The 17,199-nt window shown below is 63.3% G+C and overlaps 1 protein-coding gene across 1 annotated transcript in view; it reads left to right on the top strand.

The window, feature by feature from the left end:
* Positions 1 to 278: 278 nt before the first annotated feature.
* Positions 279 to 17,199, top strand: part of STAC2 (SH3 and cysteine rich domain 2) — a 21,837-nt gene continuing 4,916 nt past the window's right edge. The window contains exons 1-9 of the mRNA XM_034756253.1: positions 279 to 686; positions 12,441 to 12,747; positions 13,366 to 13,463; positions 13,925 to 14,009; positions 14,544 to 14,656; positions 15,014 to 15,077; positions 15,230 to 15,291; positions 16,201 to 16,298; positions 16,716 to 16,767. Of these exons, the coding sequence (XP_034612144.1) occupies positions 597 to 686; positions 12,441 to 12,747; positions 13,366 to 13,463; positions 13,925 to 14,009; positions 14,544 to 14,656; positions 15,014 to 15,077; positions 15,230 to 15,291; positions 16,201 to 16,298; positions 16,716 to 16,767 (969 nt within the window). The 5' untranslated portion in view covers positions 279 to 596. The remainder of the gene's footprint in view (positions 687 to 12,440; positions 12,748 to 13,365; positions 13,464 to 13,924; positions 14,010 to 14,543; positions 14,657 to 15,013; positions 15,078 to 15,229; positions 15,292 to 16,200; positions 16,299 to 16,715; positions 16,768 to 17,199) is intronic.

The raw sequence follows: 17,199 nt of genomic DNA, 5'->3' as shown, positions 1-17,199 counted from the left end.
ATGCGGCAGCGCCTCCGCCCCCAGGGCTGCTCTAAAACTGGCCAGCGGCCGCCCGCTCCCACGGTGCCCAAGGAACTTCTGAGCCGGGTTGGGGCCTGGGAGCGGAGCGGCCGCTCCGCCCCCTGCCGGGCAGCCAATGGGCAGGCGGCAATCGGCCCCCTCATTAGCATAGCCAAAGAACGAGCGAGGTTAATGAACTTCTCGTGAAGCGAAGGGGGCGGAGCCAGGCAGCCTCCTAAATCAAACGTGTGTCCCCCGCTCAGCGCCGGGCACTCTGCAGCCAGCGCCGAGCAGCCCGGCCGGATCGCAGCGCGGGGCACAGCCCGGGGGTTTTAGTTACAGGGGGACGGGCTTGCGGGGGGTCCGGGACAAGCCAGGGGCCGGGGTTTGCTACGCGTCTTGGGGGGGATTTATTGTAATCGAGTTAATATAAGGGGCGATCAAGAAGTTTGATTTCCAAGTGTGGACAGGGGGAGCCGGGGCTGCCCTCCCCCCCCGGGAGCACCCAGGCGGGCTTTTATTCTTTTCTTGAAAACCAGAGAGGTCGGGGGGGATTTTCTCCCCCCTCCCCATCTTGACCTATTTGCACCAGCGTCATGACGGAGCTAACCGAAAAGGAGAATGACCCCCAAAACCCAGATGCCCAGCGGTCCCCGGGCACCATCTCCAGCCTCCATGAAACGAAGGTAACTCTCCGACCCATAGACCCGGGGGCACGTATATCCCCCACCCTCCTTTTCAAACATTCACTTAAAGTCCCAGCCCTCCCACCCCCACCCCGGAACGTGTCATCGCTAGACGCGTCTTGGTTGGGGGGTGTCAATGCGCTCCCCCGCCCCCCAGCTCGATTTCCAAATGATGGATGCCCAGTGTCACCCTGCCCCAGTTAAATCGCTGACTGCCCGGTTTGGGTTGTTTGGCTTGCTGGGGTCAGCTGCCACCAGCCGGCTGTGGGGATGGGTCTCTCAGTGGCTTTCCCTGGCCAGATGTGAGCACAGCCTTGGAATTGGGCTGAAAACCCCCCTGTTGTGCAACCCAAGGTCCAAGAAAATCAGATAAAAGCCGAGGAGGGCTGGCTGATTCCCCCCCCCCCCTTCCTCATGCTCTTGCTGCATAATTTGGCTTAAACTCTTCATTGGGGGAAGATTGTTTTGCTTGAAATACAACTGGGTTGTAAAAACTGCCCGGGCGTCCAGGCTGGAGCCTGGATTCTCTCCTGACCTCAGCGATTTAAAAGGCAAATGGGATTTAAAAAGAAAACAGCTGGGATTGCTCTGATGTTTGTGGTTCTCTGCTCCCCCCCCCGGATCATACGTGGGCGGGTGGGTGCATGGGAGAGGGGGTGTCTCTCGTGGCGAGGGAGGTGCCACACATTTGGGGCTTGGGGGTGGTGGGCCGGGGGGGCGAAGGGGTGGCGGGGGGGGATGGATGTCTGGGGAGAGGCCATGTAGCTCTGTGTGTATCTGCAGCAATGTCACTTGTTCTCCCACCAGCTTAATTGCAGGCTTTGTTGGCATCATCTTTGCACGCTGAGCGGCCCGAGCAGAGAGGCGGGAGCCCCGTCCTTCACTTGGGATCAGAAGCGGTTTGGGGGGAAAGATGAGGATGAATTCAGTGGGAGGTTTAAATGTGGGGGTTTGGGGTTCACACCGCTTCAAATCAAATCAATTCAAGCAAATACAGCAGCAGGGCGAGACCCGGAGCACAAACCGGGCCTCCGGATTCCCAATCTGATCCTCTTTGTACTACCCCTGTTTTGCTGGACATAACTCCTGGGAGTTCAGTGGAGTTCCCCGGGTGTAATACTGGAGTAGCGTAATGGTGAGCTGACCCCTAGGGTTTACATCTGAGCTGCAGGGGAAAAGGGGGGGTGCAGATTTTACAATGGCCCTTGGCTAGGGAGCCCCAGTGCCACCCTGGCACGAGCAGAGGATTGTAGTGGGGAAAAGTTTAGGGTGTGATCAGTTTATTTTGCTCTCGCACTGGTATAAATCAGGAGTAGCTTCGTTGATACCAGTGGAGTGACGCTGGTTTTACACCAGTGTAAATGCAAACAGAATCAGGCCTCGTTTCCCTTTTGCAAAGGGTGCTGTCAGCAGCTTTGGCGTGTCACGCGATCCGTGGAGCATGGAGCTGCTCCACGCTGCAGGTTACGCTGGGCTCTGGAATCACGTCGGAGTAAAATGGATCGCGTGTGTTTGTGACTCGTAAGGGAGGCTGGGCACATACTCTAGAGGCAGTGGATTTGGGAGGGGGGCTGGACGTGCCATCCAGAGGCAGTGGATTTTGTGGCGGGGGGGGAGACAGACTCTAGAGCATAATTTTCATCTCTCAACACAGCAAAATAAGGGTTGTGACGAGATCAGATGCCACAGAGATGGGCGCATTGTTTGCATGGGGCAGGTGGATTCTGGAGCACTAACCTGGGGGACTCCCTAGCAGAGTGTTAAAACTCCCGAGAGGAACCGTGTTCGGAAGCCAGACTTGACTGAATGACCCGTCTCCTGGCACGCGTATTTGGGAGCTCCTTGGGGCAGGGACTGTCTCTCCACTCTGGGGCTGGGGGGGTCCTGGCAGCAGGAGTGTTCCCCGTGCAAAGCATGCTCCTGTCTGGGGGCTGCAGCAGGCTCTGGGCATGTTCCTCATCCCAGCGTCTGTGAACTGGGGCGTCTGGGGGCTGGTTGATGAGCAGGGGGTAATGAGCAGAGGGAGAAGGGGGCTCTCGGGGGCTTTCTGTGAACCCACCTGCTGGCATCCGCAGAGGGCTCTGGAGGGGCGATTCCCACACCAGGGCGCTGTCTCTGCTCTCCCTGCCTTGGCCCGTGCTTCCATCTGCTCCGCCTGTCTCCCGCATCCCCTGGAGCCAGGGACAACCCCATAGATACCTGGGAAGGGCTGAGGCTGAGAACCCACTGGCCTAAGCATTTATACCACGTCCGTCACCGTGGTATCTGACCGGAGGCCATCACACTCACCATCCCTAGGCCTAGGCCTTGGAGGGCAGGTGGGGGGATTTCTCCTGGCCCAGGGCAGGGACAGACGCCTGAGGGCTGACCATTCCCGCGCCGTGGGGCACAAGCTGTGGGAGGATGAAATGAGCTACTCTCTCCAGGCACCTGGTGCCTCTGTCCTGAGTGCCCAGCTCTGCCTCCCCCACCTGCCCATCAGCAGGACCCTGCTCTGTGTGTAGGGGGGGATTGGCTGGTTCCCCGCCCCAGTTATTATTCCCTCCTTGCCATCCCGCCGGTTGGGCAGCAGACCCCACCCTCTGCCCCCTCGGTGTCTGTGCCCGGGGAGCTGGCATTGTGCTGGAGGGGGCTGGGATCCGTCTCAACCCCCTCGCACCTCCAGTCAGCGCTAATTCCCTAGCTAAAGCCTTTCCGACTCCCTCCTGGGGATAGGGTGCGTGGGGCCCAGAGCCCCACAGAACCCGGCTGCACCTGGGCTGGACTCCCCAGCACCATGGGGGCGGGGAAGGGGTGCAGAGTCCCAGCAGATCTAGTTATTGCAGCAATGCTCCGTGGGATGGGGGTGAGGTCGCCCCACTGCCCAGCAGGGGACCCCCAAATAAAGGCTGGATCAGTGCTGAATAAATTCCCGCCCCCCACACCTTCAGCCTGGCATCAAATGGTGAACAGCGTGGGGGAGCTGCCCTGGGGGAGCGGTTTTGGGGTGGTCTGCCGGGTGAGGGGCTGCAGCACCGATGCCCCATGCTACATTGTGCATAGGGCAGGGAATGGGGGGGGAGACACAATGCTAGGGCCAGATCTGGGGGACCCTGGCTCAGTGCAGTGGTGGGAACCCCAGGAAGCCGACCCCACAGTCCCATTGACTCTGCCCCGGCCTTTCCCCCAAGGAGATGGGGGAGGGGAGGAGGGCCAAGGGGTCCATTGGGATGGGGGGCTGGCAGGAAGTGGGCCCCTGATATAACTGGGAACAGAGTTTTGCCAAAGGAGGGCGACTGGGAAGGGGATCCAGGAATCTGGAGGCCAGTCAGGGGATGGGTCTGTGGGCGAAGGCCTGAGGGGGGCGGTTAGAGACCCCGAATTAGTGGGAACCCATCCCGGCAGTTGGTCCCAGCAGAGACCCCTGGCCCTTTCCTTTGGGGGCTGCTGGGCTTCCCCTCCCTCCATGGGAGTCTGACGAACTGGGCTCAATGGGCCTTGAAATTCCCGCCCCTTCTCCCTGGGATCTCGCCAGCTGGGCATCCGCCCCCGGGCCCCCTCTGCAGGTCTGCTGCAGCCCTAGGGCCCGGCCGCCCCCTCCGCCAGGCCAGGAGCCCCCGACTCCTCCAGGCTGCCAATTAGCTCAAACAATAGCTGATCCGTCCTGGGATCTCTGCCCTGACTGTCTTTCCCTTTTAAGATCTTGATCTCCCCAGGGAGGTGGAGATCCCAGCTGGGGGGGGGGGGGCTTCTGCAGCTGCAAGCAGGGTGTGGCAAGAAGCTGGAATAACCAGCCTGCCCTGGCCTTGGGCCTGCTGACCCCTGCGGGGCGGGCGGGGGAGATTTCTGTAGCTTATCCCACTGCAGCGAAAGGGGGCTGGATCTGCCAAATAAACTTTCCTGCCACTCGAATTCATTCTCCATTTAAAAACCTGTCTGTTGGCTTATAAAGATCAGACCAACTGCCAGGCAGGGTCCCCCCGCTCCTTTCCCTGACCCACTTCAGGGCAGACACGGCTCTGCACGTAGGCATCTCGGGCGGCCTCCCGACGCCTCGGAGCAGCCTGGCAGCGTGTTTGGGGACTCCACGGGCCCGATCTCCTGCCCCCCTGCACTGCACCGCCTGCGGCCAGAGCACAGCGCAGACCCAAAGGCTGCCAGGCTGAGTTGGCAGGTCATTTTGCCGCTCGCTCGGTGCTGGTGCGGGGAGCGTGAGGCCATGTGAGAACGTGGGGCAGCGGGGCCCCCAGGTCATGGTGGGGAGTCAGGCTCAGGGCACTGGGAATTGGGCCCTGAAATCAGGAAGGCCGGTGACGAGGAGGGATTTAAATCAGAACCCCCAGCTGTGCACTGCGGACTCAGCAGCGTTTAGCTGGTGCCCTCTGCCTGTGCCCCGTGCTCTGCCTGGCCCCGTGCTCTGCAGAACGACGGGCACCCCTTGGCGAAATCCCTGCCCATGTCCCCCCCCCCTCCTGGGAGCGGGGTCTGCAGCTCGATGCATGTGACCATCTCCCCTCGTAGTTACGGCCTTCTTGGTGTGGTGGGTCTGTGGTCTGAGGCTCCTGTGACCAGTCCCCCGGCGTGGGTATGGTGCCCGGCTGCCGAGTGTTCCAGGATCCCTGGAGGGTGACGCCTGCAAATTCCCCCAGCAGCCCACGGAGCAGTTCTCTGCGGGGCGGGGGGCAGGCTCTGTGCCCAAGGGGGGAGCGGGGAAAGGGGAGAGGGAGCGAGCGCCCAATGGGGGGGATAGAGGGAAGGCAATATTGCCAGAGCCCTGCCAGGGGAGGGGGCAGTGCAGTGGTATTGGGATCCTGGCAGGATGGGGGCTGGGGGGGAAGAGGCGGCGACTGACGCTAGGGAGGGGCAGGGCCAGGATCGGCCTCTCGGGGGCCCCCTGGTGTCTCGGCCTCAGGATCTCCGGGGGCTTTCTCTGGTGCTGGTTCTGACCCAGATCAAACCTGGCAGCAAACCTCAGCGACTGGAGACTCTACACTCCCTCTTTCTCCTGCATTAAAATTCAGGGGCGTGATCCTTCCCCTCTCCCTTCCCCACTGCTGCCAGCTGCCCCTGCCCTGCAGTGGGTGAATCTGCCCCAGGATGGACTGATTAACTCTCTCTGATCCAGGCAGTAAATGTCACGATGCAAAATCCGGTGCCCTGGTTCTGAGAGCTGGCACAGGGTGAGGCACGGAGGGGCATCCACCCTCTCCCCTGAGCTGAGGTAGCATGCAAGGAGGGTGCCCTGGTTCACGCTTCTCTGGAGGAACTTGCAGGGGGGAATGACGTGGTGCAGCAAGTCACATCAGTCTCTGTGATCAAGAAGGGACCCAATCCGCAAAGCTGGGAGCAGGAGCTGGGTTTTGAACATCTCCCGAGGTTTGGATCTGGGGTGTTTAGTCCATTCTGGGGTTGGGCGCCCGGCCGTAGAGTTTGGATCTAGAACGTCCCAAAGTTTGGATCCAGGGCAGGGGGTCTGATCCCGGCCTCGTCTGGGCCAGGGCGGGGGGCTGGCTGGGGCCGGGTCTTGCTCCCCACCGTGCATCCAATGCCCCGGAAATGAGCCGAGCCGCCTGGAGACAATCGGCCCCAGAGAGCTGCCATTAAGGATTTTCAGGGTTAACAGCTATTCCCCTGCCTCCCCCCACCCCCGGCTAGCCACGAATCCGGTTAATATCTCGACATCATGCAGCACTGGCTGGCTTGGGGGCAGCTCCCTCTCCCCCTCTGCTGGCTGCCCCAGCAACTACAGCCAACTGCTACTTCCTCCCAGCCCAATGGGTTCCTCTTTCAGCTCAAGGGGCCGCTGGTTCGAGTCCCGCTGGCGCCCGGCTGTCTGAAGAACCGTGGGGTGGGCTGGGTGACGCCAGGTCTCTCGGAGGAGGGGCGTTCCCCTCACGCCGGTGTACTGATGCGTCCGGGCTCATTGGCCCCCTCTAGTGGCAGGTTTGTGTGTCTGCTCCTCCCTCCAGCTCCCGCAGGCACCAAGGTGTAGGGGTCAGCCCCTGCAAGGGGCAGGTGCCAGGTGGGGGGGCAGTTACGTTTCCGGGGGGGGGGGGGGGGGGTTTGGGGAGGGGGGTGGGGGGGGAGCGCCCCGGGGCCCATCCCGTCTCTGACTGCGGCCCCCTCCTGCCTTTCCACCCGCTTTGTGCAGGGGCATCTAGGGCAGGTTAAAAATAGAGCTCGGGGTAGGGCCGGGTGTCAGAGAATATCGGGCTTTCTAGCTCAGGGGAGCGGCGGAGGGATAAAAGCGAGAGCTGTGGATGGCTCCCGGCCCTTCCCTCCCTGCCACGGCCTCGTGAATGTCTCTCGCATCCTCAGATGGCGGCTTTGAATCTGGCTTTGCCAGCTCTTTTTCTAAGCATCCAATTAAAGGGGCACGGGTGGGCGAGGGAGGGATCATCTTGAGGGGGGGTCTGCGTCCTCACTGTCATTTACTGTCCTCCCCGAGACGCCCACCTTCCCAGCCTGGCACCCATGAGAGCAGCCCAGCACTCAGGAGCAACCCTACCATAAACAAAGCAGGGAATTGCGCCCAGCCCTCGACAGCAACCCTACAATAACAACCCACCCTGCGACCCTGCCACAGTGTGCCCCCCCGCAATAGCAAACCAGCGCCAGCAGCCCTCGGGCTCGCCGGAGACTTAACCCCAACCCCCAAAGCACAGCCCAGTTCTGGGGGCGACCCGGCGCTAACCCCCCAGCGCTGAGGGTGGGGGAGCTGGGATTGGAATGGACGCAGGGAGATTTCACCGGGCAGAGGGGGAGAAGCTGGGGGGACTCGCAGACAGTCCCAGCCTCCCAACCAACCAGCTGTAGACGCCCACATGGCCACGCAGATGTTAGGCGATTAAAGGAAGACTCTGGGGATTAGGGTTTTAACGGGGGGGGGGGGGGGGAATCAGTTTAGTGCCACTGAAAGAGTGAAATGGGCCAGTCACCTGAGCATCATGTAGGGGAGTGATTGGCTACCCCCACACACACACACACATACACACCCCCTCTCTCAACCCTGTCCCCCTGCAGCTCTGCTGATGCCCCTCAATCCCGACCTGCAGGGGAAGGGGGGGGCTTTGGAAAGGCGGGGGCAGACCCTGACTGGTGAGCTGCTGTTCCCCTTCCATCTGGGTGGAAATTGTCCTTTCGTCAGCGCCGGCTCTTTAGAGATGCAGCCCCGGAGCTTGTGGGGCTGCTCGAAGAGGGGGCACGGGGTGGCGGGATGGGGGGGATCTAGGATCCAGGCTGGGAGAGATGCTCTCTGATGGAGGCTGAGGGGGGGTGTGTGGAGTAGGTGCCATGGGCAGGGGGCAGAATCCTGCGTGGGTGCCCGTGACCGGCTGAGCCCGACTCCAGCAGGGTCTGTTCACACCAGCTAGGGATCCAGTCCATGGTCCCAAAGGGGAGCAGGAAGTGGGGGTGAATGAGGGTCAGGATGGGGGGGCATCAGCAGAGCCTGGGGTTGGGGGGAGGGCAGGAGGCATTCACCCCTCCCCTTCCCAGGCTGGCATCTCCCCCAGCTCCAGTCTAATTAAGATCTCTTGACGAGTCCCCGTGCTCGTGGTTAATCACCTTTTGTTCCCCGAGGAGGGACCGGGATGCCAGCCAAGCGTCATGCCATTATCCTGCCTGAGAGCATTCTCCCGGGCACCCTGCCCGCTGCTGACAACGCCCCCCCCCCCCCGAGTTGGGACCGGAGCCGTCTGGAGACGGTGACGGAGCAGACCCCCGGGCCTGCCCACCCACCTCCCGTGGGCTGGCAGTGCCCTCTGACTCAGCTGGCACACGGGCCACCTGCCCACCCCACAGCTGCTTTGCCCCCCGGGGAGGGGGAGGGAGCACAGAGCTCCAGCTAGCAGAGAGGGGGAGACTGGGGGGGGTCACTGCACGGGAAAGAGAGACCCCCCCATTTCAGCCAAGAGCTGCCCCCTGTCTTGTGCCCTTGGGGAGCTCCTGGTCTGTCCCCAAAGCATATTGCCCTGGGGGGAGGGGTGCCCCTGCCCCCCCCCCCCATCCTGAAATCTCTCTGTGTGTGAGCTCCGCCAGGATGTACCCCAGGGCTGAGGGAGCTGGGAGGGGGGCTGGGAGTGCTGGGTGACCGGGGACGGGGGGGCTCTGTATGTTCCCCCCATGCCTTCCATTTCCCCCTTCCCACCCATGCCAGGGGCTCTGTTTGCCCCCCTCTCCCAATCTTCTCCCCTCCCCTGGCAGGGGCCCTTTGTGCTTGCCCCCAGTCCCTCCCCCCATGTGCCCCATTATGATTTGGGGAGGGGTAAATCATTCAGGGTGTCAGCTCTTGCTAGACTCTTGGGAGGATGAGCCGAGCTGAGGTGCTTATGTCTGTGCTCGTCAGGCGGCAGGAGCTCCATGTGTCCCCCATGGTCTCCCTTTGGGTTTTCTTCTGTCCCCCCAAAATCAACAGGGGTCTGGGCACATATGCCTGGAACATTGCCTGCGATTTTGGAATTGACCAGATGCAGCGGTCAAGAACTAGTGTGTGGCAGACAGAGAAATGCCGTCAAGTTGAGTGCATGGCCCTGCAAACTCGGCCAGTTGTTCCCATCTGCGTGCTGGGTTCTGTGCCTCCCCACAAGGCCCTCCCGGGAGTTGTGCCAGGATGAGGTCCGGGGCATGTCGGCTGTAACTCTGGTCCGTTCTCAAGGGTGCTTTGCAAAGCTCCTCACTCGTCTCATGGATGGGGAAACTGAGGCACTGAGTGGGGGAAGGGACTTGCTCCAGATCCCCAGCAAAACAGCCACGGAGCTGGGACGTGAACCCAGGAGTCCTGCTGCCCTTTGCCTTGCTTTGACCAGGTGACGCAGCCCCTTATGTGGCTCTGGTGGTCATGGGAGGTGAGAGGGGACCCTCCCTCGGAGGCTCCCTGGCACAGCTGAGATTCGGTGAGCCGGGCGGGGGACTCTGGAATAGCCCAGAAATCGTGGCTGTGCCAGGTTGGTCTGGCGGCTCCCCGTCCTCCTGGGCATCCTGTGATCCTCGCGCCTTCCTGTCCCAAAGCCTGGCCCCGCAGCTCCTTTGCAGTGGTGGTCACCAGCCTCTCCCTTGTTCCCAGCGCGATTCCTGCACCGAGCCGAGCGCCCTGCCCTGCAGCCCCACGCTGGCCAGGGCGGGCAGAGAACAGCCTGGGTCTGCCTCTGGGGGGTGACGGGTGCTGGGACCCCGTGCCCCGAAGATCCCTGTCGCAGCACCCACGCACCCAGCCTTGGAGCTCCAGCACCTCCTCTGCAGAGCCCCAGGGTCCCTGGGTGTGAGCGGGCGTGGCCAAGGCAGACGTGGGCTCTGGCGTCCCTGGGAGCCATCGCAGCAGAGCTGCCAAGCCCATGCCAGGGACTGTGCCAGACCTTGAATAAATGAAGGACAAGAGACCGTGTCTACGAGTCAGTGGCGGGATGGATCTGGGTGCCAGGCTCATTGGAAGCCAGTCTGAAACCTCAGCCCCAGCAAGGGATTATTTCATGTCGCCCTTGCTTCAGCCGCTGGGGCTGTGTCTGGCAGCAGGCTAGGAAAGGGCCTGTCTATTGTATTGAGCTGGCAGTTGTGTCTGAGCCCCCAGTAACCCCCACCCGACAGGATTAGCACTGCTCAACTGTGTGTCATGAGCCCTGTACTGGCAGCAGCTCATGGGGATTCCCCCTGAGCTCATATGGCGCAGGGCTTGGCTCATGGAGGGGTCTCCCCCGACACAGCACGCAGCAAGGCAACAGCATGACCCTGATCTGTGCCGACAGTGACGTGATGCCCGATGTGGCGCCTGCCTTGGGGTGTGGCCGGGGGTTCAAAACACTTACCAGACACAGGTGAGGTTAGCCTGCGAAGTCTGTGCTGTCACACAGATTGGGGGGGACAGTCCCGCAGGGCTAGAGCGTGTGCTCTTCACGCTGGCTGTTCCTGGGGCGGGAGTCCTGACTCCCAGTCCTGCGCCTCCCCCCTCGCTGGCTGCTTGCACCCCAGATCCCGTGATGCTGCGGGTGAGCGGGTGATCTCCACACTGGGTCCCTCGATCCCCATTCAGACAGGACCCCGGGGAGCGAGGGCTCAGACAGAACCGGAACAGCTGGATTTCCACCAGGCTTCCAGGCGATTAGCTCTGGAGCTGGGGCCTTGGCCGGCTGCCGGCAGCCCCGGGCTCTGTGTGTGAGTCAGGTCCTGTCTGGGGCTAATCGCCTTGTGCTTGGTGTCTCTCCTGGTTTATTATCCCGTGGGTTGGGGACCCACGGGCAGCCCGGAGCGGCCTCCGGGGCAGACGTGCTGGGGAGAGACAGGAGACTCGGGGCCTGTGTCGCTGTGGGAAGAGCAGTCACTGGGCTGGGGAGATCCTGCACCCCAAGGGATGTGGGGGGGGGGAGGAGTGAGGCTGTCATAGTGGGGTTGGGAAAAGGCATATGGGAAAGGAGGGAGCCATGAATATGGGTGTGGCTAAAGGGTGGAGGTGTGGCCATGGGAAGTGGGTGTGGCTAAGGGGAGGAGATGGAGCTATGAGTGATAATATTAGTGCCCCAAAGGGTTTTAACCCTTGGTTGAGATGAAAAAGGGAGGAGCCAGTGGAAGCTATGGGGGTGTGGCTATGGGGTGTGGGGGTGGAGCTATGGGTGGGGGTGGGGCTATCGGTGGGATTGCCTTATCCCTGGCAGGTACAGCTGGTCTCCTAAAGGTTCAGAGCTGGATCCTGGCTCTGCACCTGCCTTGGCTCCCAGCCGGGGTGGGAAATGTGTGGGGCTGAGTCCCTGGCCTGCTCTGGGGTGCAGGAAGCGCAGAGATCCCGGCTGGCCCGTGGGCAGATGCTGGGGCGGGGGGTCCCTGCAGCCCTATGTAGATCAGCTGTACCTCGCGAGCAGAGGGCTGAGGGGGACGGGGTGGGGTAGGGGGTGGGAACTGAGGGGTGCAAGCCGGGGAGGCAGGACCTGCTAACCCATTCCTCTGTGGAGGGGGGAAGGGAGAGGCCTTTGCAGCGGAGGGAGGGCTGGCGCCTCCCCAACATCACCACGTGGGGTTTCTTTTGCCCCCCAGCCCTCCTCCCCCTGCCCGGGCTGGCTCTGTGGGGGAGGGGGATTAACAGATTCAGCAAAAACATCTTCAAACCCACATCACGGCTTTTGCCGCCGGAGGCTGGTGGGGGGGATTCCGGGCCGGAGAGCAGGATTCAGACCCATGGCTGGAGGTCGGTGCCCTCCCCCCCCCCCCCCGGGGTTACTGGATCAGTAGCTCAAAGCTGGGGGGGGGATGACTCTGCGCAGCCCTGGTGGGCTCCATGGCCTGGTGACTAAGGCTGGCACATCTCTCCCCCCCCCTCCCCACCTATGTGCCTCAGCACAAGGACCCCCCCCAGCATGAGAGGCGAGCTTGGCCTCCATGGCCCATTTACTCCCCAGCCAACAAGGGGGGCGACTGGCCCAGCTGTGGTGCTGGGGGTGCCTGGGATGGGACATAGACACCCCCTGACCCTGCGGTTCCCCCCTTCTGTCAGATGGGCTGGGACCCGCATGGGAGGAGGCTCCATGACCCATTTCCAGCACCCCCCAACTGCTCCAGGCCAGTCACACCCCCTCTTGAGCGTTTACCAGCTGGGCAGCGACGCCCCTGGGGCCCGTTCTCGGGGGACCCTGGCAGGACGCAGCCCCGGGAGGGGGTCACAGAGAGAGGGCGTTGGGCTGAGAGGCTGGGCTCAGGGTGGAGGTGGGGCAGGGGGCAGCAGTCAGAGCCCCCGTGCACAGAGCTGCCCCCGTCTTGTGACGCTCCGTGGGTCTCTGCTCTGCTTCCCCCCAGATGCAGAGGCTCAAACGCTCGCTGTCCCTCAAGACCATCCTGCGTAGCAAGAGCGTGGAGAACTTCTTCCTGCGATCCAACAGCGAGCTCAAACTCCCCTGCGAGGTGCTTCTGAGCCCCCCGACGCCCTTGCCGCCCCCGTCCCCCCCGCCGATGCCCACCGAGGCTGTCCTGCCCCGGGCCGAGCACTCGCCCATCGCCTGCCACCGGGCCCTGGCGCCCCTCAAGCCCATGAGAACACACAGCTTCCAGGAGCACGTCTTCAAGAAGCACAGCCCGTGTGAGATGTGCCACCAGCTCATCGTAGGTGGGTGCCGCGGGGACCCCGTTCCCAGGGCAGGCGAACTAACCAAGGGACGCGCTGCTACTCCGGCCTCGGCCGATGCCCCCGATCCCTGCCCACAGCCCCCTGCTTTCCCAGCCTGGGCACCCGCATCCCGACCCAGCTCCGCCTCTCGATCCCAGCTCACAGCCCCCTGTTTTCCCAGCCTGGGCTCCCCCATCCCCACCCAGCTCTGCCTCCACCTCTCGATTCCAGCCCGTACCCCCCTTGCTTTCCCAGCCTGGGCTCCCCCATCCAGATCTGCTGATGCCCCTCAATCCTGCCCTGAAGCCCCCCTGCTATTCCAGCTCTGGGCTTCATTCCTCACCCTCCTTGAGCGTGCAGAGAGGTTCCCCTCTGGGTGGGGCTCTTTCTGACACTGCCCCCCCACCTGCCCCACAATGTACACAGGACTCCAATCCTGTCCTTTCCTTCCTGGGTCTCACCCCAAGGTCTGGCTCTGCTCCGAATCCTGGTTGCTTTCGTGCCTCTTCCACAGTGAGACCCCATGGGGGATTTTCTACATCCTTCCCCTGCCCCATCCCCACCCCCGAGGCTGGGGCCTCTCTCACCCACCCCCTGTGCGTGCTTGGTGTGTTGCAGGCAATTCGAAGCAAGGCCTGCGGTGTAAAACGTGCAAGGTTAGCGTGCACCTGTGGTGCTCGGAGGAGGTCTCGCACCAGCAGTGTCCCGGCAAGACGGTAAGCGCCCGCCGAGCTGGTCCCAGGGGTGGGGGGGGCAACATCACCCTCCTCTGTCCCTGGAGGGAGAATAGCTGGGTGCACGCCACTGCCCTCTGCTGGCCGGAACAGCACACACACGTGCACGTCTGCAGACCCGGAACGCTACCGCCCCCTGCTGGCACCGCGGCTTGCCAAGCACGGGGCGCTACAGTGGCTCAGCTGGGCCAGGAGTTTTGCTCTGGGAGCTCAAGTCCTGACTCCTAGTCAAACTGTCGCCCCCATGTGCCTGGTTGTATCTTTCTGGCCCCTCGGGGGGCGGGGGTAGTGAGGCTGGTCTGGAGGTGCCTGAGTCTGGCTACCACAGCAGTGGGGTGGGTGGGTGCCCCGCTGGCGAGGGGGCCACAGGCAGACCGAGGGGCTTGTCCGCCATCCCCAGTCCCGGTTACATTTCTCTCCCTCTTTCCTTCCTTTCCTGCCAGGCCACCTCCTTCCGGCGCAACTTCAGCTCCCCCCTTCTGGTGCAGGAGCCTCAGCAGAACAGCTCCAAGGAGTCACCCCCTGCAGGTGAGACCCCCCCGTCCCACTGGAGTAGTTGCGGGGTGGGGAGGTTTTGAGCCATACGAATCCTCAGGTTCTCTTTATCGGGATCTACCAAATGCCAGCTGCAGCAGGGGGGCGTGACTAGCCCTGGGGAGGGGTCTCTGTGGGTGGTGCTGGAGCAGTAGGGGGGACCCCAGGGATGTTCTTGGGCTACTGATCCCTTTGGGGGGGAAAGGAGGGGGATTACAGCGAGGGTGACCAGATAGCAAGGGTAAAAAATCGGGATGGGGGTGGAAGGGTAATAGGCACCTATATAAGACAAAGTCCCAAATCTTGGACTTGCCCCTATAAAATTGGAACATTTGGTCACCCTAATTACAGCCCTTGCAAGGAGAAAGGGTTAAGGGGATCCTAGGGCCACCAGTGTTAAGCCGCACCCCTTATGTCACAAGCTCCTCCCTCTTATGTAGTAAGCTCCTCCCCCTGGTGCAGGGTCTCCCAGCACATGGTTGGGTTACAGGCTGGCTTGGCATCCCTGACCCCACCCCGTCTCCACAGGCCCCAGCGGGAGGGTGGATCCCATCTACGAGACACTGCGCTACGGCACCTCGCTGGCTCACCTGAACCGCTCCAGCTTCAGCAGCACCTCGGAGTCGCCCACCAGGAGCCTGGTATGTACCAGGGCAGGACGGGGGCACCGAGCCGAGCCCGGGCATGTCACGGAGCCCCCACCATGCGGCGCCACTGGGCAGCACAGGCTGGGGGCCAGAGAGACACGCAGGGTCTGTCTGCGCCCAGCAACCTCCAGAGAGAATCCGCCTCGGCCCTCGTTACCGCCCATCCTGACTCTGGGGTGGGCGAGGGTGACATGCATTCGGCTGGACCCTCTAGAGGAGGGCGGGGATGGCACTCGGGGATGGGAGATTCCTGGGGGAGGGGGGTGCAGCTGGCACTGGGGAGGAGCGGGGGCGGTGGTGGAACAGCCCATCCAGTCTCCGCCCAACCTCTGGTGTCTCCGTCTTCCCTAGAATGAGAAGGACGAGGCCGGGGAGGACGCAGACGGCAGCGCGGAGGAGAGCCACAGTGACAGCGGTAAGCCTGGGGAGGGGTATGGGGCAGGGGGGGCTGCTGTCCCTTTAATAGAGCCCACACCCGGCTCCCCCCCTCCAGGGCCCTGGCCAGGGGGGCGGGGACGTGGGGCTGTCGGGGGAGCCAGCCCGGCTGATTGTCTCCATCTCTCTCAGCATTCACGGCCCCCCCCGAGGGCGAAAGTCCTGGCTCAGAGGAGAAGAGCCCTGAGCAGCAGGTGAGCTGCCCCCCAAGTCCCCCCATAGCTAACCCCGGCCTCCTTCCCCCACAGTCGCTCCCCAGGCGCCTCCGCTGCCCGGAGCCAGCTCCCGTGTCTTCGCCGCCCCGTCCCATGTCCTCCCGCTGCCCTGAGCCGGCTCCCGTGTCCCCGCCGCCCCTTCCCACGTCCTCCCACTGCCCCGAGCCGGCTCCCGTGTCCCCGCTGCCATGTCCTCCTGCTGCGCCGAGCTGGCTCCCGTGTTTCCGCCGCCCCATCCCATGTCGTCCTGCTGCCCCAAGCCGGCTCCCGTGTCCCCGCCGCCCCATCCCACGTCCTGAAACTTCCCCGAGCTGGCTCCTGTGTCCCTGCCACCCCTTCCCACGTCCTCCCGCTGCCCCGAGCTGGCTCCAATGTCACCTGAGACCCCCCTTAAAGCCCACCAGATGCATTGAGCTGCCCCCAGACACCCCCACCCCCAGGGCCACGACTGGCTCCTTCAACTGACTCTGAGTCGGCTCCGCTCCTGTTCCTTGCAGCCCTGACTCCTTCCACTTGCCCCTGGGGTGGGGATCCCCTGCTTCCCTGAGGTGCCCTGGGACCCCAAAGGACGGCCCGACCAGCTCCCTGCCCCAGGGCGTGTGGGTGGGGATGGGGCGCGAGCCCATGGCAATGGGGCTGGAGTGCACAGGTGTAGGCGATGGGGCTGGGGCACAGGAGGGCACTGGCCGCGGGCGATGGGGTGCAGGCCATAGGACTGGAGCATGGGGCTGGGGTGCGGACCATGGGCGATGGGGCACGGCCCGTGGGCGATGGGGTGAGTGGCCGTGGGCGATGGGCGCAGGCCGTGGGGAACGTGAGTCCAGCTCGGGCCCGTCCCTGGCCGGCTGTGACTCTGGGCTCGGGGCCCTTGGCTCTCTGTCGCTGCAGGCTGCCGGGGGTTCCTCGCGGAAGGACGTCTCCCCCATGTACTCCTACGTGGCTCTCTACAAGTTCCTGCCCCAGGAGCACAACGACCTGCCCTTGCAGTAAGTGCCCGTCCCCTAGGGGGCAGCTATGAGCATGGGGGCAGAGCGCGCTGGCAGAGGATCTTGCGAGCCAGGCGTGTTGAAGCCAGGGGGAAGGGGGGCTGCCCTGAGTCCCCGTGGGGGCTGGTGTTGGCCCCTCACTGACTCTGAATGGGCTGGTGGGAGGGAGGGTTGGGCCAGGCCGATGCGCCAGGGTCTCGGCTCCAGGCTCGGCACAGCGAAACCCACCCTGGCTGCCTTGGGGGTGGTGCTGGTAGGACACCCCGGCCACGGGGCGGAGAATGGGGGGCAGCCGTTTCCTCGCCAGCTGCCCTGTGGTGGGCAGTGATGCAGGGGACGGGAGGCTGTATGGGGCTGGCATATCTTCCCTCCCCCCCCCGATTAACATCACCCTGTCCCCTATCTCTGTCCCCCCAGACCCGGAGACAGGATCATGCTGGTCGATGACTCCAATGAAGACTGGTGGAAGGTCAGTGAGCGCGCCTGAGGGCTATCGGGAGGGGCTGGGGGGTCGGGGTTGGGGGTCGGGAGGGGTTGGGGTCGGGGAGGGTGCAGAGGCTGAGGGACAGCAGGGGGCCAGGCAGGGAGGGCTCAGGGGTTTCTGGGGTCTTGGGGAAAAAGGGCAGAGATTTCAAAGAGGGGCCCCCCAAGGCCACATCAGTCCCCCCCAAAGCAACCTCCTGCCCTGCTCCGCTCCCCCTGGCTGGCCCGGCTGGGGGCAGGGCTCCCGCATTTCTGCAGCAGTGAGGAGCGGCTGGGGAGGAAATAAATGGGGCCATAAACCTCTCGGAAGCCAGCCAGCGAGATGCTGCAGCATCCTCACATGTAGCCCCCCTGGCACAGGGCGGAGGTTGGAGGGGCAGACTGACTGGGGGGGAGGGGCAGATTGGGGGGGGTGGAA

The sequence above is a fragment of the Trachemys scripta genome, chromosome 23 (assembly GCF_013100865.1).
Source record: "Trachemys scripta elegans isolate TJP31775 chromosome 23, CAS_Tse_1.0, whole genome shotgun sequence".
Taxonomy (NCBI): Eukaryota; Metazoa; Chordata; order Testudines; family Emydidae; genus Trachemys; species Trachemys scripta.
Note: the sequence above shows the minus strand (reverse complement) of the source record. Positions and strands in the feature narration are given on the sequence as shown.